Raw genomic sequence first — 24,714 nt, 5'->3', positions numbered from 1 at the left:
AGCAAATTCTTCATGATCCCCTCATGTCTTCATAAAGTACCTCCTGGGAGACATTTACACGTTACCAAGTTTGACTGTCAGAATGAGACTGGACTTTTTTTTTTTTTTTGGTTTTTACGAGACAGGGTTTCTCTGTATTGTTTTGGAGGCTATCAGTCCAGTCCGGCCTCGAACTCACAGAGATCCGCCTGCCTCTGCCTCCCGAGTGCTGGGATTAAAGACGTGCGCCACCACCGCCCGGCAAGACTGGACTTTTTTATAACTAACTGTGTACTGGTTCTTCCCTCTTGGAGTAAGAAAGTGTTTATTTTATTTTATTATTTTTATTCTCTAGGTGCTCAGACTCCTCTGGACCACAGCTTCTGTGAGCTGACCCTGAGGAAACACCCAGAAGAATTTGCATCAGTAATGCAAATGATGCTGGTTTATTTTTAATCACAACTAGTATCTCAACTCTGTCTAGCCAGCATCAGTTGTCCCAGTAAAGTGAAGGTTTCATTTTAAGGGAATGTCCACCTGAAACTTCACAGGCCAGGGCTCCGTTGTTTCCACTCCACCCAGCAGTATCTTCTAAGCTCTCAAAACAACTCATTAACTCTGGGCACTCAATATCTTTCCCAGTCCAAAGTTCCAAAGTCCTTCCATTATCCTCCCAGAAACATATGCTCAGGTCTGTGACAGCACTACCCTGTGACTTGGTGCCAATTTTGTTCTTTGTTAGGGTTTTTACTGCTGTTATAAACTCCATAACAAAAAGAATCTCAGAGAAGAAAGGGCTTGTTTCAGCTTACAGTTCCACACCACAGTCCATCGCTGAGGGAATTCAGGGCAGGAACCCAAACAGGGAAAGAATGTGGAGTCAGGAGTTGACGCAGAAGCAAAAGAGAAGTGCTGCTTCCTGGCTTGCTCCTCATGACTTGCTCAGTCTGCTCTCTCCTGCCATCCAGGACCACCAGCCCAGAGACCGCACCATCCCCAGTGAGCTTGGCCCATGCACCTTAATCATTAGTCAATAGAGTGTGCTACAGATTGGCTTACAGGCAAATCTTATGGAGTCATTTTCCCTGTGGAGAGTCCTTCTTACCAAATGACTCTAGCTTGTGTCAACTTGACATAAAACGAACCAACACACAGAACAAGACAATTTAAAAGGCTTCAAGTTCAAGGTGGGTTTCAGTCTCCCTCAGTTGCCAGCTCTGGTGTCTCTGGCCCAGTGATGATACAGCCATGGGGCAGGTGGGGCATCTGTCCCCTCATAGCGGTTAGAAAGGAGATAGGAAAGGGTGGCGACAAGGGCCAATCTCCAAGGATCACTTAAATGTCCACTTCTCCAGCCATCCCTCACCTCCCAAAGTTTCCATCACCTCTTAAAATAATGCCCCAGCTGGGTATCAAGCTTTCACATAAGCCAATAGGGGGCAGTTGCTACCCAATCCATAGCCAGTAGTATGCTCTAGTTAATCCACTACACTCAATATTGTGTCACACATGCACCTGCCACATCTGAGGTGCTGTGTGTGGCCAATGGCCACCACACTGGGTAATGCTCCATCAGAAGACTGAATGTGAAAACGAGTTTCAGAGAGGAGAAAACACAGTATTTTAAAGACCCACTAACTATTTTATTTCTATGTCCATTTGTCAATCATCTCTAAGTTACTGGAAAAGAAGCCAGGATTTGGCAATAGAAGGGAAAATGGGGGAAAAGATATTGCTTTTTAACTAAGCTTTTGTGAGCAGTTACACTTTATCTCTTTGGAAGCTTGGTCCTCTCCTATAACTACTTCGGTGTTCTGCAGGTGTTCCCTCTGACCTCCCCTCTCTCTGGTATTTCTACACAGTCTGCTCTGAAAGTGTTTTACAGGAATCACCGGCCAGGATCACATTTAAGTTGCCAAGAGTAATCAGAGTGATAAAATGCGTGAAATTTTCTTCCATCACACAAGAAGCTTGCTCATCTGTTCCCATGGAAAACTTTCCAGAGGCTCTGAGGTAGCCGCAGATGAGGGGGGAGGGGGCTGCTCATCAAACCATTTCTTACTAAAACTCAATAGTCCAGTCCAGTGTATTCCAGGATATACGTGTATTTTTTCCTCATTGAAGTCTGAGGTCTCTGTATGTCCCCATATTACATCTGGCAGAGGAAAACAAGCTGATGCAAGCCTGTGTAACTGACTCTCAGCAATCTCCCAGCCCTCCACAGTGCAGTAGCACACTGATCCCCTCAGCACAAGGGTTAATACTGTAAGCTGTGAGCGCATGCGCTCAGGAACTTCACAGGTTTCCATGGATACCTGAATTCTAGTGCCAATGCACATTTACTATTGCTTTTCTTGTCACCAAGAGTCCTGTAAACACTTGTGCTTTAAGATTTTGTGTAGAAATTTGGATTTTATAGAGGACCAGTCAAAATTACCCTTTTTGCAGCTGCCCAGAATGATTTTCCCCTAGGCTCAAGTCTAACCCACTATCTGAGGCATTCTTTCAATGATGTGCTTTTATTTATAAGACCAATAAAAGATATAAAAGGTTAACTGCATTGTCGGTATAACTTTTAAGTGGCATGTTTATAGGATGTAAGTGTTAAAATTGATAAGACAGCTTATTCTATATTTTAAAAAGAGGCAGAGAGAGAGCAGAAACAGGAACATGACATATATAGATATACTTCTTTCTATAAATGATGAAACATAAGTGTGTTTTTTCAAAGATACCCTCAGGCTATTTTGTTGAGCAATTATAGTTTTCTTATATATACTAAGATTTTTATATTTTTTAAAAAACCCTTAGAAATCTGTAAGGATGGCAGACTATGCTACAATCCCCACATTTCATTGTTATATAAGCTCAGAAGTTCTTAGGAATGTGCTCTGGTGCTATAACTAGCAAGGCATGTACCTGGGATTAGAACTCAAATCTTCCATTTTACTGTCCAGACCTTTCCCCTGAGCAGAATGCATGCTGCTTCTACAGAAAGTGTGTCCAGGTCCTTCTTTCCCACGTACTGACAGGTCTCTGTACCTCTGACTTGCATGTCATGAAACTGTCCTGTTTGGCAGCCAACCCTTGACTACCCCTAAGAGTTGGCCCAGTTGGCCAATTTAACAAGCTTGCCCATTTCCCACCAACCTTACTCCAGGCAAGCAGCAGTCACAAAGACACCAAAGCCTGAAAGTACCTTAGCTACTCAAGGACTCAGTAAGGGACAGATGTCCAGTTCCAGCCTTAGGGACCAAGAACATACAATGTAGAGTGAGAAAGAGCTGTTTTCATGCTGGGTGGTCCTTCTCTAGACACCCAAGTCAAGGAAAAAGATTGCTTCCACAGAATCATTTGACAGGAGAGAAGCAGGGTTTGAACTATTAAATGACAGTTTCAACTCACTTTGTTCATGTAACCCACAGCTTCTGCAGACTCCGGTTACTATGTTTGTAAGGCCATGAGGTTACCACAAAGACCACTTATCAAACCAGCTCTTTTTCTTTTTTTTTTTTTGAGTTTTTTTTTATATACAGGACAGGGCTTATTTGTTTTATCTTGATTTTTGAGATTATATTTGTTTACCCCAGTCTCTGGCATTTTCTCTTCTTGTGTCAGTTTTATTTTTAATAGATAGATGCTTAATATTTGTGGAGCATACAATAAGGTTTTAATACGTCATACATGGTATAATAATCAAATGAGTGCCACCTCCTTCATTTATTTTTTTTTGGGAAAAACATTTAAAAATCTTCCCTTCTAACTATTTAAAAATATCCAAAATAACATTGTTAGACTGTTTATGGTCATTAATATGATCATTAGTGTATTTAATATGAAAGTAAGGCTATAGAACTCTGCTGTAGCTCAGGGGCAGTGTATGTGCTGTGGCATGGATGTGCCTGGTGTTAAATTCCAGAACCGGTAAATTAAGAAGTGTAAGATTTTTGCTTCTTCTGTACAATGGATGAAGAATGCTGGATATAGGGTGACTCTAGCTAAGAAGCCTGCCTTCTGTTATTCCCAGGAGACTCTAAACTCACAGATCCATGTCTCAGCAACAGCTCAGCCCTGAGGAGCCAGAGGTGTGAATGAGAATATTTCTGCTAAGAAGCACACACAGAAAATGCATATGTGTGTGCTTGGTTGGGCATCTCCATCTAATGCCACACATGTCAACTAATTTTTGTCTCCATATGGTAAAAAGACAAAGGAAGGCTCCTCTTTTCTTCCAGAGCTGTTGCTTAGACAAGGACTTAGCATTTATTTAATAAAAGATGTGACTAAATTGTGTCCCTTATGGCTCTTTCAATGTTTCAAACCTTACAACCCAACTAGGCTCTGACTCTAATAGCAAAACAAAAACCAAACAAAACAAGAAAAATAATGTCTGGGCAAATCTGTACCGTGGCTAGCTTTTGAGATCCAGGATAACTCCCGATGTAGGCAAACGTTGTCTTTCCCTGTCTGGGGACCATCCTTTCTGCATGGGAATGGTAACTCTGTGCTGTTTACCCACATAGTCCAGGGATGACCAACTCTCTCCCATCTGCAGAGGTGAAGGAAGAACTGTGTCTTGCACACAAAGCTTCCTCTCGCCTGTAAATTCCATTCAGTGGTAGAATTGCATTTGCTTTCGGCCAGACACATTTTCTCCACACCTGGCAGGGATCTAGAACTGAAATTACAAGATTTATTTCGTCTTAATTCTATTACGAGGCATTTAGTCACAAATACCCCCAAAATGAAGTGATAATTTATCATCTTGCCCTGACTGAGCAACTCTCCTCCGTTGACATTCATGAATCCATAATGCCGAGAGGAGGCTGGATGATTAAGTGTCCGATTAGAGAAAACAGATTAACCTGGCAAACGTCATAAATTTAGCTCATAAGCAAGATGGCTTTATAAAAGCTCATGCTAACTCTCCCGTATCAAATCCTACACCCCCCTCCTTCTGTGATGACTCAATTGGAATGGCTAAGGAAAAGAATCCCAAAGGGCATATCAGATTTGGTTCATAACTAAAAGTGCATTAGAAGGGACCCTTGGAAGAAAAATACGAACTCACGAGGAGCATGCCTATTACCTTTCAAGTGCTCTCATTTCCACATTGCCACTTGAAGGTCCCAGACGCCTCCCATGACTTTCTATGCACTCTGTTTAGAAGGTGTCACACCCGACCCTGAGCTGCAGATCCAGGAAACTGATCCACAGTCCTCATAACAGACCCTGATCCCTTAATGAAAACAGCTGCCTACTAGGTAGTTCTCCTGTGTGACCAACACATCAATAAGTTTTGCACGAGTGGGGGTGTCTTTGGGTTGAATTCCCAAATTAGACAGACTGTGATTCATTTTAAGCAAAGTCCTGGGCAGCTCTCAGAAAAGCTCACTGAAGCAGTCTGTCCTCCTTCCCTGGCTGGAGTTTCTGGACACTCTTTTAAGCTGGGAAAGACGATCCTAACTGTCCACAGCTCTATTTTTAACCTCAGTGGCTGTTTTTCTGAAGTCTTGGCCTGCCTGGTCTGCCTAAAAAGGCAGGAGTCAAGCTGAGTCAGAGACCTCTTCTGTATAGATCCAGAACACCTTCAGGCCAGAGGAAGGGAGGGAACTCTGCCACTGGTCCTTAATGAAGGCCAGCTCCATCCCAAGCCAGGTAATATCCCAGTTGGGAAAGCAGCGTCTGAGGTCTAGCCGATGGAGGATCCCCTTTTGCCCTTCCTCCTCCTCTCTCTCCAGACTGACTTTGGTGTGTGGGTATGATCATGGCTAGTCAGTGTGCCCTCGCTGGCACTTGGCCTCTGGGTCAGTCTAGGTAGGGCTGTTTTAAGAGCATGTATACAGGTGTGTGTGAATCACGGATTTTTCTACAGCAGCCCACTCCCACTCTGCAGAGTAAAAATGTTTCTTTGGGATGCAGGCAGAGGAGACAAACTTTTGGCTCAGAAAGAAACCGTGTCCAGCTCGGACATGGTATACAGTGTATCCATAATGACTATACCCAAATATTTCCAGGCTCTGCAGGACAGGCCATCCATAAAACTACAACACCCAGCAGGGACAGAGCTTGATACCACAAAAAGTTGTCACAGGAAGGTCCTGGTTGCTGAGAGGATAAAACCAAGCAGGCACCAGGCTGTGGCTGAGCTGTGAGCAGATTTTAGCTGACTTGGAGGGCCCGCAGTGCTTGGCAGGTGGGCACCTAGGTAGGGACTCCACATACAGGTGGGGGTGAGAGATCAGGGGACAACTAACAGAGCAAATCCGTTGCCCAGAGCCCAAGCGAGTACCACGGGTCTTGAGAGCCCGGGCCTGCGGTGGGCACGGAAGACTTGGGGGTCTCCGGCCTGCCGTGTGCACTGAGAATCTGAGGATCCCAGACTTGCAGCATGTGTGGAGGATCTAGGTGGCGTGAAGGGCACAGGCCTGGGATAAGATGACCGGGGACTGGGAACTTGGAACCCGCGATGCACTGCAGGAGCTGGGCAAGCGCGAGCCAGGAACTCGCGGAGGGAGCAGGGGTGCCGCGGCACGCGGGCGCTGGCGTTGGAGTTGGCGTTGGTTCTCCGGAAGGCGGCAGTGGCCTAGTTGGTGGCCTTGGCCTCGGGGTGGTGCGGATGGAGTCGCCCAGAGATTGCTAGCGGCGGGGCTGCGAGGCCAGGGAGAGCCCGGGAAGCCAACCTGGGCCTCCAGGGCAAGAACACAACCCAGCTTGAGCCCAGAGGTGCGTTAGGGGAGGGGGAGGGAGGTGCTCTAGGTGCTAAGCAACCTTGTTTTGATCCGTGGGCAAGTTCAGACATGAGAGAGCACCTGACTTCATCCAGCCCCCTCATTTTATAAATGGAGAGCAGGGAAATAAAAGAGACCTGCTTCCAAGTTGGGAAAACTGTTGAGAACAGATACTGGAGATTCAGTCCCCTGGGCAGGACCAACTTCTCAGCTCGGTTCTCACCAAAATGACTGCGAATAGGTGACAGTGTTGTCTTGGATCTTGGGACCGTGGACAGTGATAATATCTTTGACTCTGGCTCTGGAAAACGTGAACAGGTCTCGAATTCTTGGTTCCTTTATTCGTTTAGCATTTACTGGACAGGTATTTGTGCCGTGCACCCCTCTAGAAACTGAACCTATGGAGATAAACAAGAATCCGCCCTCCGTGTGGGAAAGCAAACGAGGTCCCCAGACACCAGTTACGAACGCAGGTTCAGGAAGGGAATGGGTGAGCAAAAAATATTAAGACAGGGAAATTCAGGAGGTGTCGTTGTGGCACACTGAGAGATAAAGAGTGGACGGGCATTAGAAGATTGCATCCTTTCTAGATCTAAACTAAAGGGAAGGAGGCCAAGATTAAGATGGGGATCCTAGGGAGATGCAAAGTCAGTATGGCCCTACTATGTGTGAAGGATGGTTTGGGGTGCATCTGTCCCCAGATCAAGCCTCTCAGGTGCATGCTTAAATTTGGTTTAGGGATTCATGCTGCCCCGAGGTCAGAGTGTAAGGCATCCTAGACATACCACTCACTTTCACAGAAGCCTCTCAGTGTAGCACTGCTGTGGATGGAAATGGGAAACCGTCCAAATCGAACTGGGAAACTCTTGGAGAAAGGGAAGCCAACGATGGGTAGCGATGGCATTTCACACTTCGAGTAATACTCTTGCAGGCAGTCAGTAAAAAAGTTCTCCAGGGTATCCATTCTGTAACACAGGCAGCCTTGTGGACATTTGAACAGCGCTCATGAAATGCTCCGAAAGCGGTCTCTGCACAGAACTTCTTTTGACGTATCTCCAGATACATCTGACATAGTGCAATAAAACAGCATGGCCGATTTTCCTAATTGGAAAATAAATCCCTTGCACAAGATTGAGTGCCTGTGTTCCAGTCAGTCTCCATTATACTCTTTGTGCATTATACACTCTATGACTCTGTGCAGGTGAGCTGCTAAGCAAATCTTCATAGCCCTGTGCCTAAGGTCTGATTCTGGGAACTAAATAGACAGGTTTAGCATCACCTGGAAAGGCCTCCAAGGCAGAAGAGAAATGGGGACTCCCAAGCAAGACTCCATTGGTTCATATGTCTTTGTGCTTTTGAGCCCTCTCCCTCTAATGGACCTCTGAGAAGCAGGAAACACGCAGTGATTTGTAAGCTGCATTTCCTCTGATTAATTATCAATTATATTCAATGGTGTAACAGAGCATGAAATTGGTGTAGGAAGATAGACTTGAAATTGAATTTCAGAGTCGCCACTCCCTGCCTGCGTGACTTCAGACCTGGCATGAACTCAACTGGTCTCTACAATCAGCTTGCAAAGCCACCATTCCAATCCTTTATTGAGCATCTTACAGCCACACCACCTTCCCTCCCATTATTTCCTGAAAACCCACAACCACCATTTACACCGAGGTTTATAACTTTGTCTTTTCAAGAACGTTACAGGGTGCAATCACAAAGAATACAGCCTTCTGGTGTTGTTTTTGTATTTTTAATTTTTATTTTTTTCTGCTCAGTAGAATTCTCTGGGGATTAATTCAGGTTTTGTGGACAAGCATTAGTTGTACATATTAAAAGTACTATATTTCTACATATGTGTAGAGTATGCATCAGTTAAATTCAGCCACTCCCTCCAGCACCAGTCAGTACAGATAGTTATACTCCTTTCAAACTGACTTTTAAAGTTCTAAATTGAAAAAAATACAGAACTTGCTTTTTTGTGTCTGGCCTATTTCATTTATTAGTTTTGTTGGACTTAGTTTTTGAAATTCCTTGTATATCCTGGATGACAGCCTTCCATGCCAAACATATAGTTGACAAATATTCTCTCCATCCTGTAGGCTGTTTTTTCATGCGGCTGCATGTTTAATTTACTGTTTGGATGGTTTTAGTTCTGTGTAATCCACTTGGCTATTTTTGTTGTTTCCTATACTTTGGGACTTTCCACCCAGAAAATCATTAGCCATGTCTGTGTCTAGAAATACCTTTTGTGTTTTCTTCTATGACTTCTAGAATGTCTGGTCTGACGTTCAAGTCTTTGGCCCACTTGCAGTTGATTTTTAGATAAGCCTCCTGTATATAGATGTTCATATTTTACCCAACATTTATAGACAATCTCAGCAATTATTCTATTGGACAGATTTTTCCGTGCCTTTAATTTTAATCTTTTCTGGTATTCCATACTATTTCTTCTACCAGCTGTTGAGACTTTCGAGGGTTATATATTTTATTTGATTCATTGGCTTCCTTATTTCCAAGGTTTCTGTCTGTTTCTCTGCAGAATTCTCATGTGTAGCTTACTTTGTCTAATTTCACTTAGCTGTTCATCTGTGTTCTTGAGACTCTCGTTGTGATTATTTCATAATCATTGCTTGAGATTTCATGCACTTTAATTTCTTAGGAACCCATTGGTGGAGAATTACTATTTTTTGATATATCCTATTACCCCTTTTCCATACATTTTGTGCTCTACATTGGGATTTGCACATTTTCTGGGTCAGATGTTCCTACCACTTTTAAGGCCTGGCCTTAGTAAGTGCCTTTCTGCTGAAGATATGTCCTAGAGTGTCAATTTTTTTTCTGCAATGTTGACTTTGTTTCCAGCTGGTGTTGTAGCATAGTTCCACTATAACTTCCATGGCTATGACTTATGAGTTTAGGCATAATACACACTGTGGATGAGTCTCAGGCCTATTCTCTCTATGTGCCTTGAGAGTAGATATGCTTCATCAATTCTGATAGGTGTAGCATTGACAACAGAGGCCACGGAATAGTCCTATTATTTGGTTGATGGCCCCATCATATGTTGATGTTTCCATCCAACTATTGGTACTCTACTACTGACAAGGAACTCTATGTGCTGGAGCCAGGGCTCTTATAGTGGGGCCCACTGCACTCCTATTGGGGTGCTCTTGACTAGTCCTAATAGCATTAAAATCAGAATGGACCAGATGGCGGCCCCACAGAAGTGAGGTAGAAGCAAGAACTCCAGTGTTTCTGCCACTTCAGTGACTGTCCCTGTCAATAATTGCTTTTAGAGGCAGAGTTGAGCCACATTCCTTTCAGCAGGTTCTATTTTGTCAGTGTATGCCTGATGTAGGACCTGGACTCATGGGGTTGCCCAGGGCTCTCCCATTAGGCTCCTGTATACTTGAGGATTATGGGGGTCCATTCCCCACCTTATTCAAAACAAGTACATGAATAAAGGTCTTGGGGCATGGGCCATGGGAACCAAGTGATATCTCCCTTCAGTCCTGATATTGGCCCTAGTCCATACATGGCTAACTGTATCCTGGGTCTCAGAGTGCAAGTGTGCTGGTCTCCTGGGGTTTGGAGGCAGCATTTTTCCAATCTCCTCTGGTCATAGCTCCCAATGCCTACAGAGCAGAGCATCCAGCATGTTTAGCCACAGTTACCCTGCTGTGCTATGCTTGGTTCAAGGGGCAACTATCTCCAAGACAGTGCCAGGGAGTGGTTGTATAATACAGAAGAGAGTACACAGGGATGTTTTGGTTCCTGGAAACGGCAGCTTACTTCTCAAGATGGGTGCAGGCTACCATTCCCTGGGCCTTTCCTAGGGCTATGTGAGACCCATTTCCAAAGCCAGGTTACTATGCAGAGCCTGGGCCACTAATCTAACTGGAGTGACTACATCTAGGGTTATCAGCATCGACAAGAATGGAGCCTCTTGGAACTGCATTTGATCTCACTTCTCTAAAAGAAGACGCCCTTACCCATGCTGTGGAGCTGGGGTGGCAGGTCCTTGGGTATTTTTCTATGCTCTTACTATGGCCCTAGGTATCTGAATTTTACTATATTGCTGTCTCTATCTTGAGGATTTCCAGTATTCTCTCATTGCATTGGCCTCTAAATGTAGCTCTACACTGATTGCTTGGGTTGGTATTTGTAGAAGGGAACTGGATACTGGGCATTTCCTTAATTTTTTTATGAGAGAATCTTTTAAAAAGATTTATTAACTTTCTTTTATAATGTATGTCTCCATATGTGCATTTATGGGTCCATGGAGAACAAAGGGTATCTGATGCTTTGAGACTTGATTTACAGTGAGCTGCCTGATGTTATGTTCTGGGAACCAAACCCAGGACTTTTACCAGAGCATTAAGTGCTCTTAACCATGGAGCCATTTCTCCAGCCCTGTGGATTAAGCATTTCTATTCAGCCATCTTGAATCTTGAAAGAGCACAGGTGTTTGCTGTCACTCACCCATTGAAGTCAGTTGAGCTGTTTGAAGCTATAGGAATAAAGCCAATATAAACATTTACATACCAGCTTTTGTTTAACATGCCTTCTTTGACTTTGTCCCTTGAGGTCCATGCTTAAAGATGCAATTGCTGAATCACATATTGGTAGCCAGGTAAAAATTTAAAGACCCTGAGAAACTGTTTCCAGTGTGGTTTTAATTTACGTTTCCCTAATGGCTAATGATGAATGTGGCTTGTTCGACATCTGTGTAATTTCTGAAGTATGAAAGGTGTCTTCATTTCTTCTTACATTCTAATTGATCTGTTTACCTTCCCACTGTTGAGTTTTAAGAAATGTATTTATTTATTTATTTATTGCTTTTAATTATGTGGATGGAGACGTAGGGGTGGGTTTGTGCCCATGATTGAGCTGTCCATAGATACCAGAAGAGGGCATCAGATTTCCTGGAGCTGTAGTTGCACACAGTTCTGGGCCATCTGAGGAGGATTGTGGGAAGTGAACTCAGGCCTCTCCAGCCCCATTGTGAGAGCTCTACATGTGTTCTTGATGCTGGCTTCACTTTTGCACTGTGAAATATTTTGAATTCTGAAATATCTAGTTTATTGAGTTTTTATTCTATGGATTATGTTTTTGACAGTAAATGTAAGTATTCTACCAACTTTTAATACCAAGGCCTTTCCCCCCTATTTTCCGTGTGTGTGTGTGTGTGTGTGTGTGTGTGTGTGCGCGCGTGCGCGCGCGTGTGTGTGTTTGAGAGAGAGAGAGAGAGAGAGAGAGAGAGAGAGAGAGAGAGAGAGAGATTTAAGTTGTAGTCTATTGAAGTCTATTGTCAGTAGTGGGATATTTTCCTACAGGAGATAACTCAATTACTCCAGCACCAATTGTTGAAATCTGTTGCGAGATAACAGATGATTCTCATTGATTGAAATATTTGCTGAGTTCACTTTTCTTTAGCTTAAGAAACATGGGCTTTGAACTTGGACCTGACGGCTGTTATTTAAGCTACACTGCTAGAAATCCTGGGATCTGAGAGGCCAGGATTAGGAAAACTGTGAACTAGATAGTATCTGAGGTTCTTTTTTGCACCAACTTGCTTAGATATTAAAACTTTACTGTGACGTCACCCAATCCATAAAGTCATATATTATGTCTCTGGGACAGAACAGGGACCAAGTCACATACAAAACATGGTCCAGTATAAAGCAGACAGCAACACTGTCTTACCCACCTGTGTATTTCCTGAGGGTTTTCTCAAGGTGTTCATAACAGTCTGTAGCCCATTCACAAGGAATGCTTTCAATAATTTTCTGATAAAGAAGTCAGTCTACTTGTTATGTCCATCTTGTTGTTGTTTGGTTTTTCAAACAGTGTTTCTCTATGTAGCCCTGACTGTCCTGGAACTCACTCTGTAGACCAGGCTAACTCAGGGATCCATATGCCTGTCTTAAATGAGGCAAGTGAGACTCTGACTGAGTGACCTGCCTAATAGTAGACCCAGCAAGTGTCAAGTAGAATTCAGGGAGTTTTATCAAAAAGTTGGAGTTGAAAAGATAGCTTTTTATCTATAGAGTGGGCTAATAACATAATAAACTCAAATACAAATGAAGGTTTTCCAGTTGAATAAGGCCAATTGAGATAATGTTTTTTGAAAAGCATGTTACATTTCCAAGTATCCCTTGTTAAAATACTGGTTATTAATACAGGCTTGGCTAGAATAGGCTTTGATTTCTGCAGACTGTTGGGGGCTTGATAATTTCTACTCATGGAAAATGTGTTTGTTTACATCATAGTTTATTATCTGTTTATCCAACTAGTGACCAAATTGTGAACTTCCACATTAAGTAAGAATCAAACATATTTGAGAGGATGGCTAGACTTAACGCTTCTATATAGTTGCTTTAGTAGTTAGTTTTCAACAGACGTACTATATTACGTTTGGTTGTTTTTCTGTGACAGTGTGGTGAATGAAGGTGTCAACAGACAGCATGCAAACACTCAGGGAAACACCCGTCCAGTATTGATTGTTGTTGAGAAAAAAAGCAGACTTCCAGAGTGCCAAGAAGAAAAGAGAAAGGGGGGGCAAGAAGGGAGAGGAAGAGAGGGAGGAAGAAGAAAGAAAGAAAGGAAAGAGGGAGGAAAGAAAAAAGGAAGGAAGGAAGTTGTGTTGGGCAGTGCACATGCCTTTAATCCCAGCACCCAGGAGGCAGAAGCAGGTGGATCTCTATGAGTTCCAGGCCAGCCTTGTCTACAGAGCTAGTTCCAGAATAGCTAGGGCTGTTACAGAGAAGCCCTGTCGCAGAAGAAAAAGAAAGAGAAAAGAGAAGAGAAGACAAGAAACTTATACTCCCAAATCCTTAGTCTATGCGATTATGAACATAATTTAGGTGAGTTTGAAGTTCCCAGCACTTGTATTTCTTTGGTGGGGAGTCTGCAGTGTTACAGGAGGTTGAGCTGGTGAGGAGCATCATTGTCCTATAGAGACTAAGCATGCATAAAGCACTTATTCTCCCTTTGATTGTAGATATATGCACATAATTTCCTCTTGCTTACTTACTCTATTTCTGTGACTACACAGAAAGTGTAACCTCTACAAAAGGCAGCTGTCAGAAACACATGTGTCTTATTTAGGAAGAGAAAATTCCAGGCCAGGTTCATCAATGCAGCCAGCCTCTCTACCTTGCAAGGTGTCTGCCCCTGTGGTGGACCACCTTGTACTGTTTCTGGAATCACAAATGAAACAGTAAGGGATGGGGTAGAGCAGATTGTCATGGTTACAGTGACAAAAGACATCAGAGTCTTAAACACATTGCAGTACAGAGCACATTCTGAATTTGGAAGCAATGTTCCAGAGCCTGCACTGCACCTGAATGTTTGACTCGATATCCATCTGGGGTGCAACTTGTCCCTGCTTAAAATAAAATGGCAGAGTGAGTTTTGTGGTACAAGGTATTTCTTACACTTTTTAATGTTCACAATGTTCAGCACCCACCCACATCTCTGCTTCTTAGTTGTTCTGTGCAGTACACAGCCTGAAAGAATTCTAATCTTAGACTCTTGACCTGGGATTTCTTCATACTATGGAAGAAAGAGCAGGCTGATACTTTCTAGTACTTTTTTTTAGAACATTGGAGTAGTAAAACATACATATATTTGCTTTCCCTTCATTGCTCCTTCCTATTCCAAACAAGACATATTTTCATACTTAATACTACTGAAGTTTTATGTAGAGGGAAGTTCTACAGACCATGAATTCTAGATTTAAAGAATGATCATGGTAACAGAGCATTACTGTACAGAATTATGCAAGAGCTAATTTGTTCCCCTCTTGCTGTTGGCACATACAGAGACATCCAAAGAAAACACATTGTGAGTCTGAGTCATTACCCTGGGAGGTCCCTCTGCTTACGTGGAAGCCTTCCTTGGCCTCTCTTTCTGTGAGTTGTACCAGCAAAACCATCTCTGTGCCTGTCATTGCAGATGGCGTTTAGTGACAGCTTCAGTCTGACCTATCCTCACAACCCTTGCCCAGGAGACTTGATCGAAGTGTTCCGTCCCGGCTATCAACACTGGGCACTGTACTTGGGTGATGGCTACGTTATCAACATTGCACCTATGGGTAAGACTTTTTTCCAGGGGGCTCCTGGACAATTTTAGTTGCTTTAAAATTAGAAAGGATCGTGAACAAAATCATAAAGCAGATAAAATATAGAAACGAAGTCCAACTGTTTTAGAAAATGATATGCAAAGACCAAAGCATCATTTAAAAGATTCCACAGACTAAATAACATTGAATTAAAAGAACCTCTTTTAAATTAAAAGAATTCTTAATTACAAATAAGTGGCTGTCCAAGGAAGACATTGGCTACAAACATGACTAAGTTCTATGTCCTTATGTCTCACACAAGCTGGTGGTTTTAATTAATTTGACAGCAATTAATAGGTTGTGTAGTATGTGTCGAATGCTAGTCTAGGCACCAGGGCTATATAGACAGCTCCATGGTGATGCTCACATTTTCACAATGGGAGAGAACAAGAGCAAATTATAGCTGTGTTAGGAAGGATGTAGGAAAATAAGTCAAGAAGCTGTTTTGTGAAGTTCTGAGGGTAGAAAGAGGAGGGAGGAGTGGGATACTGGAGTTAGGAAACTTCTGGAAAAGCAGCAACAGAAGTGAAACTTCAAAGAGATAAGAAAAATCGTTCCCAGAGTACCTAGGAAATTGGTGCCTTGGAACTGAGGCAGTGAATGTTGAGATCCCAGGCCACAACTGGGAAAGTTTGAAAACAGTTGACAAAGGAAGAGAACAGAAATTTCACCTTTGTATTCACCTGCAAGTTATAGATGAAGACATTGACGGATTTTTCATGCCTGTCTCATTAGCAAAGGATAAAATGATGGCAACCAATGGAGACAGAGACAGTGAAATTAATACAAGTATACTGATGGAAATAGAGACTGATAATGCCATTCACAAAAACAGTTTAACAGAATGTGCTAAGAGTAGGAGTCTGGGGAAACTTTTAGACATGTGGACAAATTTCATTTCTGATTGTTTAGAAATGAGACAATAACTTAATTTTCAATGTGGGGGTGGCGGTTAAACACATGATTTAGCCACTGGGTATTAGCTATCTGTGTTTGTTAGAATTCTCTGGTTGTATATAGCAGAAATAAAGCTAGCACTAGCTTAAGCAAATGGGCAAAAGGACAAGCCCATGACTTCATGGGAGGAGGACTCAGACAGGTGGAGCTGGCCTCAGCAGTTTCCAGGTCTAGGAATATCATCCCATGAGGACCATTGGACTCAGATGTTACTTCCCCTTTCTGGGTGGTGCTGCCATCCTCCTGACAGTTCACAAACTGAGACTCAGTTTTATGACTATCTGTTCTCTGTTTATTGGCATTTAGAAATTATGGAGAATGACACTTAATTGTTCCATTGTGAGCCACAGCGCCATTTCTAGAGAATAAGATGTAATACAATGATTGGCTCTGACAGGCATTTGGGGGAAGACATAGGCAATACTGGAATGGGTGCTAAAGCCACTATGACAGCTATTTAAAAAGCATATTCTTGAACATGTTTAACTATTCAGGAAATGATCTTAATATAATATGTAAAATTTTCTAATTCAAGTGCAATATGTGACATAATTCCCCACTTAAAAAGAATACCGTATACACCAGTGTTTGCAGCATCTGTTCCTGTGTATGTCCAGTGTCTACATTATTAACTGATGGATGCTGATCTGTTGAGACCAAGACAGAAGAAGACTGGAGAAACATTTTGACTTTAGTCATAACTGAAAGAGAAACTCACATAAGTCAGTTTCTTTAGAGTTCCTTCTTCACAGTCATTACAAGAATTTGAAGGCCCTGTACAGCACGTAGGCACATGTAGAGAGAGGGTCCTGGTACTAGGCTACACCATGACGAGTCATCTGTCAGTCTCTGGAACTTACATAGCAGGACCAGGTACAAAGGTCCCTGGACTTTTAGGCAATGATGACCGGTAGTGGTATCTCAGATAAAGAGAAGAAGCACGCAGGATTGTCCAGGCAGGTAACACCTACCGTGGGGCCCCATCTATGTGTCATATCTTCTGAAGTTAGCTTCAGGTTTAGGATATTCGTTTGCTGGCCAGAGGAAATGACAGAAGAAAAGCAAGAGTTTAACTGGTTCCTCTCAGGACTGTGCAAATTTTACAGTCAGAAATCTAGGCTTACATTAAAGTGTAAGGAGGAGCCAGTGTATAAAGAAGTGGGGAGGGCAGAAAGATCGTTAAGTGAACATAGAGTCAAAACACACTACTCTAATTCCTAAGATTTGGAAGACTTCAGATGCTGAGAAGAAACAGGCACAATAGAAAAGCTGAACAATAATCTTATCCATATCCCGCTAGAACTGCATGCAAAGATCTCTCATGACAATACCAGCCATTAGAGAACTGACTCCCCAAGATCAGGCAGAGAATTTCATACAACTTTTATTCTGACTAGTATAGTACCATAAGCGATAACACAGGGTGTGTGGATAAGATCAAGCACTTTGGGTTTATTCCATAAAGAGTAGGGCTCAGTCTACTCATTCCTAGATGCCAGATCACTATGCTGGATCACTATGCCCCACTAACCAATATTCTCCTTACAGATGGCGTCCCTTCACCATTTACAAGTGCCAAGTCTGTGTTCAGCACAAAGGCCTTGGTGAAAATGCAGCTTTTGAAGGACGTTGTGGGAAACGACACATACAGAATAAATAACAAGTATGATACAACATACCCTCCGCTCCCTGTGGAGGAAGTGATACAGCGGTCCGAGTTCGCTATTGGGCGGGAGGTAGCCTATGACTTACTGGTCAACAACTGTGAGCATTTTGTGACCTTGCTCCGCTATGGAGAAGGAGTGTCAGAACAGGTGAGGGTTTTTTTTTCTTGCTTTTGTTTTTGGAGATAGGAGAATCTTCCTGTGTTGAGAAAACTCCCATTAAAGTTAATGTTAAAGTTCTTAGGCTTCCAGGAAAAGGCAAACAACAAGAAAATGTGGAAAGACTAAAGGGCAGAGAAGGGCCCTGCTAAGAATACGCTAAGTTAGTCAACAAACAGACAAAATTTGGACATTTTAAAATTTGGGGTTGAAAGACCTTGAAGTAGAATCAAGTTCATAGATTTTGGTTAGTCTAATTGACTCCACTTAGACACAGTTTTCTCCATAACTCCCCACTCCCCATACAGCAATCTCAAATCAACAATCTCATGCATGAAGGTTAATTTGTAGATTCTTCTCCAGTTAGGGAATAGTGGCCAACCAATGACATACCTTCATGGGTTGTAAATGTTTCCTTACAATACTATTGTTTCAATGAAATGCTATTATTTTAAGTAGATATTTGATTTCCCGAGCTTCTAAATAACCTCTAATATATTAATTAACTGCAGAGTAACTTGCAATCATGTCGATTCCCAGCACGATTTTGTAGTATTATAACAGATTCCCAGCAAAGTGAGCATTTACCTCCCTTGCCCTTACCAGGCCTGTCTTCAGGTCAGTGTGGTTCCATCTCTGAGGCTGTAACCCAAGGATGTAAGAGAATGAACAAATACAACTGTTAGAAGGGAGGCACTCCTCATCCAAAACACATAAACATGTCATTCTTTAAGCTTAAGAGGCCCAAAAAGTTTAAAGGCTACTAACCTCCAGTAAGTTGCCTCAAAATACCAAAACTTGAACATATTTTAGTAACTTAAATTTACTCAAGACTTCCTGTGTATTAGAACAGCTATTAAACAATATTCTAGGAAGTGGGGTTCACCTGAGACAGAACATGATGAAAGGCCATGTGTATTTTCTTTAAAAAAGAACTTAACTGGCCATGCGTTCCCATCAGGAAATACATTAACAGTGAATGTTCATTCAGATAATATATATATATATATATATATATATATATATATATATATATATAGAGAGAGAGAGAGAGAGAGAGAGAGAGAGCCACAACACAGAAGCCACACACAAATTCCCCCTTGTCTTGTTGTTGAGAACTCTTTTAGGAGATAGGTACCATCTGCTTAGTTGGCAATTATCTAGCTAAGTGGCACATTCATTACCCTAATAAAGAGCATGCATTATGCTTTGGATATATAGTGCCCCACAGAAGTCTTGCATGGCTTATTCCTCTGCTGGAGACTGTTGGTGAGACATAACCAGATTAAGGGGTCTTTGGTATTGATTAAGTTGTTCACTGCATTGGCAAATAGTATTCATTTAATTTCTGCAAATGGGGTGTGGCAGTGATCAAAGAACACAAATTTCTGCTATAGCAAAGAAATCCATTCCAAGATCTACTCTGTAACATGTTACCTATGACTGGAAAGCCTGTGCTTTATTTATAATTTTTTATTTTTATTTGTGCCAAGAAGGATTGACTACCCTTACAGCCACAACAAATCCAACAAAAAAGATAAACCCACCAACCAACTAACTAAAAATCCGATTCAAAACAACAGTATCAATGATGATGGTTGTAAGAAACTTATGGAGGTGATAACTGTGTGGCATTGATTATGATGACATTTTATGGATTTAAGCTTACCTTTATATATATCAACTTGCATATATTATATAAATATTTATAGCCCTTTGCCTGCTAATCATGCTTCAATAATTTGAAAATGTGGTTGAATAAGAACAGATTACAATCATCTTGCTTTGGATTTAGTCTGAAATTCCCCATCTCTTTACTTTTCATACCAAGACTTAAAATTCCAGGGGGAAATTATTTCCTCAACCAATAGTGGAACCTGTCTCTAGCATATGCTGGTGAAAATAGTGCAAGGGTATCCTCAGGAATCTACCCGAGGCCTCTACTGGCATGAGCTAGTGTCCCATCTTTAGTCACTGGCTAGATGACTTTGGGTACACTGTATATGCTTTTTACTATCTCAAGTTATTTTTTTCTTTTAAATATTATAGAGGTATTTGAAGCCTCTTGACTAGATGTATTACAGGTTGTTTGTCCTAATAAACATGTCTTAGCATCCCACTGAAGGCTCACATGGCATGTTTAACAGCTAGTGCCTATTTTGTTGAGAAATAATCAGATCAAGAGGTCTATTATGTAATCAGTGGATTCATTTATGGATGATTCCTAATCTGATGGCATTATTGGGAGGTAATAGACACAAGGTAGGGCCTAGTTGGGAAAAGCACATGGAAGATGCCTCTGAAGTAGGCATCTTGTCTCTACCATCTTCCACGTTTCTTTTATTTCTGCCTGTCCCAAGGTAAACTGCTTTCCCCTGGCACAACCCAGCCTTGCTGTTTAGTGATCTTGAACTTAGAAATATTTCCTTTTTAAAATGCATAGAAATGATTAAAAGGGGAGGAAGATTATGATCCTGTTTATCTTTTTAACTGTTTTCTGAAGTTGTACAAAACCAACAGAGAATCATTAGAATAGTTTTTAGAATTACAACATTGTCCCTAACTGTAGAGCAGTCTCACTGCTCCTTACACACATATAGCCTCCTCCATCACTGTCTCTACCAATGTGCTATAGTGCTAAAACATAGGCAAGCCAACTTTGAAAATTCATGTCAACCAAATACCACAGTTCACACCAGCATTTCCTTTTTGTGTTGAACCGTCTATGAATGTGGTCAAACAAACAATGACATATCCATCATTATGGTATCGATAATTTTCCTGTACTGAAATTGTTCTGTAGACTACCTAATCATCTCCCTTCACCCAAGACCTGAGCAACTTTTTTTGTTTTTTTTTAATTGTATGCATGTCCTTATCTTTGTTGAATGCCATATAGTTGGAATCAGGTCATGTCTTGCCTTTTGATGGCTATATTATTTTTGCATTCCTACAAGCACTAAATGACATTTTCCATTATGTTATATCCTTGTCAATGTTTGGTGACATCAGTGCTTGGATTTAAGTTATTATGATAAGCCTGTAAGTGGTCTATATCTCATTATCACCTTAATTTGTAGTTTCCTAATGATGTGTGATATTGAGTACCTTTTCACATGTTTATTTTCTCTGTGTGTATCTCTTGCGATATATTGCTTGATACCATTTTGCCTATATCCAAATTTAGGTTGTTTATTTTTCTATTTCATTTTTTAAATTTAAATTAGAATCAAGCTTGCTTCACATGTCAATCCCAGCTCCCTCTCCCTCCCTTCTTCCCCTTCCAGACTCCCTCAGCCCCCACCCAATCCCCATTCTGTTTCCCAGGGAGGGTTTCCATAGGGGATCTCCAGAGTTTGTCATTTTTCTATTTATTTTTAAGATTAATTTGTATATTTTGGATGAGTCTTTTAACAAATTCCTCTTTTGTAAATGTTTTGTAAAATGTGGCTTATTTTTCAATACTTTTCAAAATTCCCATAAGCAATGTTTATATTGTTATAATTCAAATATGTCACTAAAATTGTCCACCTCTATATAAGCTGGTCACACCTTTCAGTAAACCTAGTACTGTGTATCAATGAGTCATTGAGTTTCAGAAAACAGACATGATAAACCTACAGTCATGTATGACTCGCAATGCTGACGTCATACATAGCCTCAGATTCAGACCATTCTTGCAAAGTTCAAGATTCCCAGAACAAGGCCTTTAAACATGGTCCTCAGACATAAAATCCTGAAATTCTACATGTCCAGGGTCAGATTGGTAAATTTAAAATCCTGAGTAGGTCACAGAGTAAAAGTTCTCTGTAGGTGTTGGTCCACCAAGAACACTGTGAGATGTTCAAATCCTGCAAGTCAGTTCCCACAATACATAGTTTCAAGAGATTGTCCCAGTGACAGGAGATTTTTCCTATCTAGAATGAGATGAAGTAAACAAGCACTTGGGATTTGAGAAACAGTATGCACTACACTATGGGCGAGGCTTTATCATAATGGTCTCTGCTCTGCCATTAAGGTGTGTACCCCTTCTTTAAATATCATATTTATGAGATTTTTCCAATATCCCAGGTTTCTAGAGGCTGAAAGATTCCTAGTTGGTTCAGCTTGCATCTATCTGGGGCAACACTAATCCCAGGATCCCACCACTTTCCAAGGGTTGAGACCCTCTGTCATTTGACTCCATTTGATGCCTATGGTACTTGCATGTTTTTTCAGTTCCTGCCCCATTTCCCCATGTCAGGCTTTTGTGAGTTAAGGGAATTGGCTTTGATTCACAACCCTTGGCTTTTGACATCACTCTTTATTATTCTTGGGGGTTTTTTTGTACACCGCATTTATCTCCCTCTTTTTCTTGATACACTATGTGCATACCTTTTGATATTTTTGGCAAATAATTTAGGTAATGATTATAAATTATCGATAAAATAAACATGAAACAACGAAGTAAAGTAAAAGTCAAAGTAAAATAACAAGAAAATAAAATTTCTTCAGGTAAGGCCAGGTTATTAGCATGACTCTTGTCTCCACCAACCCGGGACTGGACAGAGGCAAAGTTCTACTTTCATTTTCTTTTAATGAGCATCTTAGGAGAGGAAAATGCTAGCTTACAGGTTGCAGTCCACCCCTGAGGGTTGTCAGGGAAGGAAACCAAGCAGGTACTTTGAGGCAGTCCTGCATGCTCTTCTACACAACACTATCTCCAACCAAGGAAATCACATCAAAGAAGTACAGCAAGGGTGAACTACTTGATTTCTGACTTGTGGGCTGGTTTATGCCTACCTTGCTTTCTTAGGCAGTCCAGGATCACCTGCTCAGGAAATGGGACCACCCACAGTGGATTAATCAATAGCCCACAGGCATGTCCACCCTCCTCAGATGATTCTAAGCTGTGTCAAATTGGTAGTTAAAGCTGACTAGGAAAGACAAGGAGTCACAGTTGTAGGCCTAGTCCCTTCTGACTACAGGCTAACAGAACAAAGTGAACATATGCTGTAACACATGGAGCCAGCCACACGCCTCTATCTTGCCAGTTTGCAACAGGGAAGTAACAATGAGGAAGACAGTACAATGTTTCAGAAATATGTAAGTGGAGGTTGCATGGTATAAAAGCCTTGACAGAGGGAGCTATCAACTGTGACCTTGGCCAGGTTCCCAGATGTTAAACCAGATATTTGAGAAAAATGTTTTCTGCATTTGAAAGCCCTGACTCTTGAGTCCTGGAGACTCAATGTTGTCTTCTGGGTCTGTGATGACTCCAGAGTATCTGAATATGACCTTTCAGTCATGAAACATCTTTCAAACCCATGAGAATGCAAGGCAAATATTAGCTGTGTGCCATGGAAACCATGAATATCCATTAGTTGTCCTCACCATGATGATGATTAATACTCTAATGGCCATGAATTCCTTAACTCTTTTATGGACAATTGAGTTTGAGAATGGCTTATTCTGTCTATATGAAAACCCATTCTGTCTATATAAAAACCATAGCACTTGACTAATATGGACTCTTAGTTTCCTTCGATAAAACACTGTCCAAAAGCACAACTGAAGTATCAATTTTAGGGTTAAGGATAGGATTTTAAAAAGGTTCATTTTAGCTTACAGGAAACATTTCATCAATGCAAGAAGCAAGAGCAGGAACTCACACAGGTATCAAGTCAGAAACCATAGAGGAATGCTGTTTTCTGACTTACTCTCCCTGGCTCACTCACCTTGCTTTCTTTTACAACCCAGAATCTCCTGCCCTGGGGGTGACACTGCCCACAGTAAGATGAGCACTCCCACACCAATTTGTACTCAAAATGGTGTCACACACATGTCCACAGGTCAATCAGATGGTGGCAGTTCTGCTGTTGATGTCCCCTCTTCCCAGGTGACCATAGCTTGTGTCAACTTGATGAAAACTGAGCAGAACATGTGCTTATTTAGTCATCAAATAAGAGCTTATAACCATTAGTTCAGATCACACTCCTGGACTATTTGAGTAATAGGCATCCTGTAGTTAGGCAGAGGTGCAAACACACACACACACACACACACACACACACACACACCTACCTTATTCTAGTACAGATCAAATCCAACTGTGTAGAGGCTGCTAGAGGGAGAACATGCATCTATGAAGCTTTGACTTACATCTAAACATCTTGGTGGTATGATCTTGGGCAGAAGAATCCTTTACATACAGCCTCCCAAGTTTTGTAAAAGAGCATAATGTTCCCTGTCTCACCAGAGGATTGGGATGAGCAACCAGGACCCATGTTTATGAAGAATCTAGACACTGCCAAGGGCTCTAAGTGTCAGAAATAGAAAACTAAATGTGTTTGTAGATTTTGCATAATTATGAATAATTATAACCTTTAATCCTAGCACTTGGGAGGCAGAGACGGGTGAATCTCTATGAGTTCGAAGTCAGCCTGGTCTACAGAGTGAGTTCCAGGACAGCTAATATATAATTTTATTCATATCTTATTTTACCTTGGCACTGGACTTTAAATACATTCATTATACATTAAAATAGATCTTTGGTTTAGGAAACAAGCCAAAGCTTCAAGAGAACACTAACATCTTTAGAATAAGATCCTCTTTTTGTTTCCTGTTTCCTTTTAGGCCAACCGAGCAATAAGCACCATTGGGTTGGTGGCGGCTACTATTGATATCTTCACATTCCTCGGCTTGTTTCCAAAGAGACAAAGAACAAAATATTAGCAGCTTATTGAAGAGATTGCAATTGAAGGAATTCGTGAGGAGAATGAGATTCTTGGGTGAATACTTATTTTGAATGCATCATTATTTCTCCCGGTTCCCATGATGGATGGCAGACTCTAATAAATTGCTTGCTGATTTTAATCTTATCATTGAGACAAGAAAAGTTTTTCCATACTAGTATAGACTTGATGTGGCAGCTTGAACAAAAAGCAGTTGCCTTTTGATGGAGCCAGCTAAGGATCTTAACAAAACCAAAATCACATTTTATCTCCTACTGTAAATATTGCTTTCCTTTCTCCCTAAGGACAGCTATTTTATCAGAGGTGTGGAGAACTATTTACGTATGCTTCTGAAAGACAGTTATTAGGGCCAACATCTAAATTCA

At 41.5% G+C, this 24,714-nt stretch overlaps 1 protein-coding gene across 4 annotated transcripts; it reads left to right on the top strand.

Annotated features, from left to right (window-relative positions):
- The first annotated feature begins 5,528 nt into the window (after positions 1-5,528).
- On the top strand, positions 5,529-24,475 carry Plaat1 (phospholipase A and acyltransferase 1). 4 transcript variants are annotated; one of them, XM_013114495.3, is made up of 4 exons: positions 5,529-5,637; positions 14,670-14,808; positions 17,341-17,606; positions 24,231-24,475. In XM_013114495.3, exons 1-4 carry the CDS (start codon positions 5,611-5,613, stop codon positions 24,327-24,329), a joined length of 531 nt encoding a protein of 176 aa, XP_012969949.2. In that variant the 5' UTR covers positions 5,529-5,610; the 3' UTR covers positions 24,330-24,475. The 4 variants fall into 4 exon arrangements, with proteins under 4 accessions (XP_012969949.2, XP_040606934.1, XP_040606935.1 ...); XM_040751000.1 differs by lacking the exon at positions 5,529-5,637 and adding an exon at positions 6,510-6,705; XM_040751001.1 differs by lacking the exon at positions 5,529-5,637 and adding an exon at positions 6,880-7,028.
- The last annotated feature ends 239 nt before the right edge of the window (positions 24,476-24,714 follow it).

The sequence above is a fragment of the Mesocricetus auratus genome, unplaced genomic scaffold, assembly GCF_017639785.1.
Source record: "Mesocricetus auratus isolate SY011 unplaced genomic scaffold, BCM_Maur_2.0 Super-Scaffold_100008, whole genome shotgun sequence".
NCBI classification, from domain to species: Eukaryota; Metazoa; Chordata; class Mammalia; order Rodentia; family Cricetidae; genus Mesocricetus; species Mesocricetus auratus.
The sequence above is the reverse complement of the archived record's forward strand: the minus strand, read 5'-3'. Positions and strand labels throughout refer to the sequence as shown.

Bases quoted from the DNA above. Each gene is read 5' to 3' on its own strand.
- Plaat1 (XM_013114495.3), top strand. From the start codon at position 5,611: ATGAAGGCCAGCTCCATCCCAAGCCAG. The intron at 5,638-14,669 runs GTAATATCCCAG...CTGTCATTGCAG, and splicing joins CCAGCTCCATCCCAAGCCAG to ATGGCGTTTAGTGACAGCTT. The intron at 14,809-17,340 runs GTAAGACTTTTT...TTCTCCTTACAG, and splicing joins TATCAACATTGCACCTATGG to ATGGCGTCCCTTCACCATTT.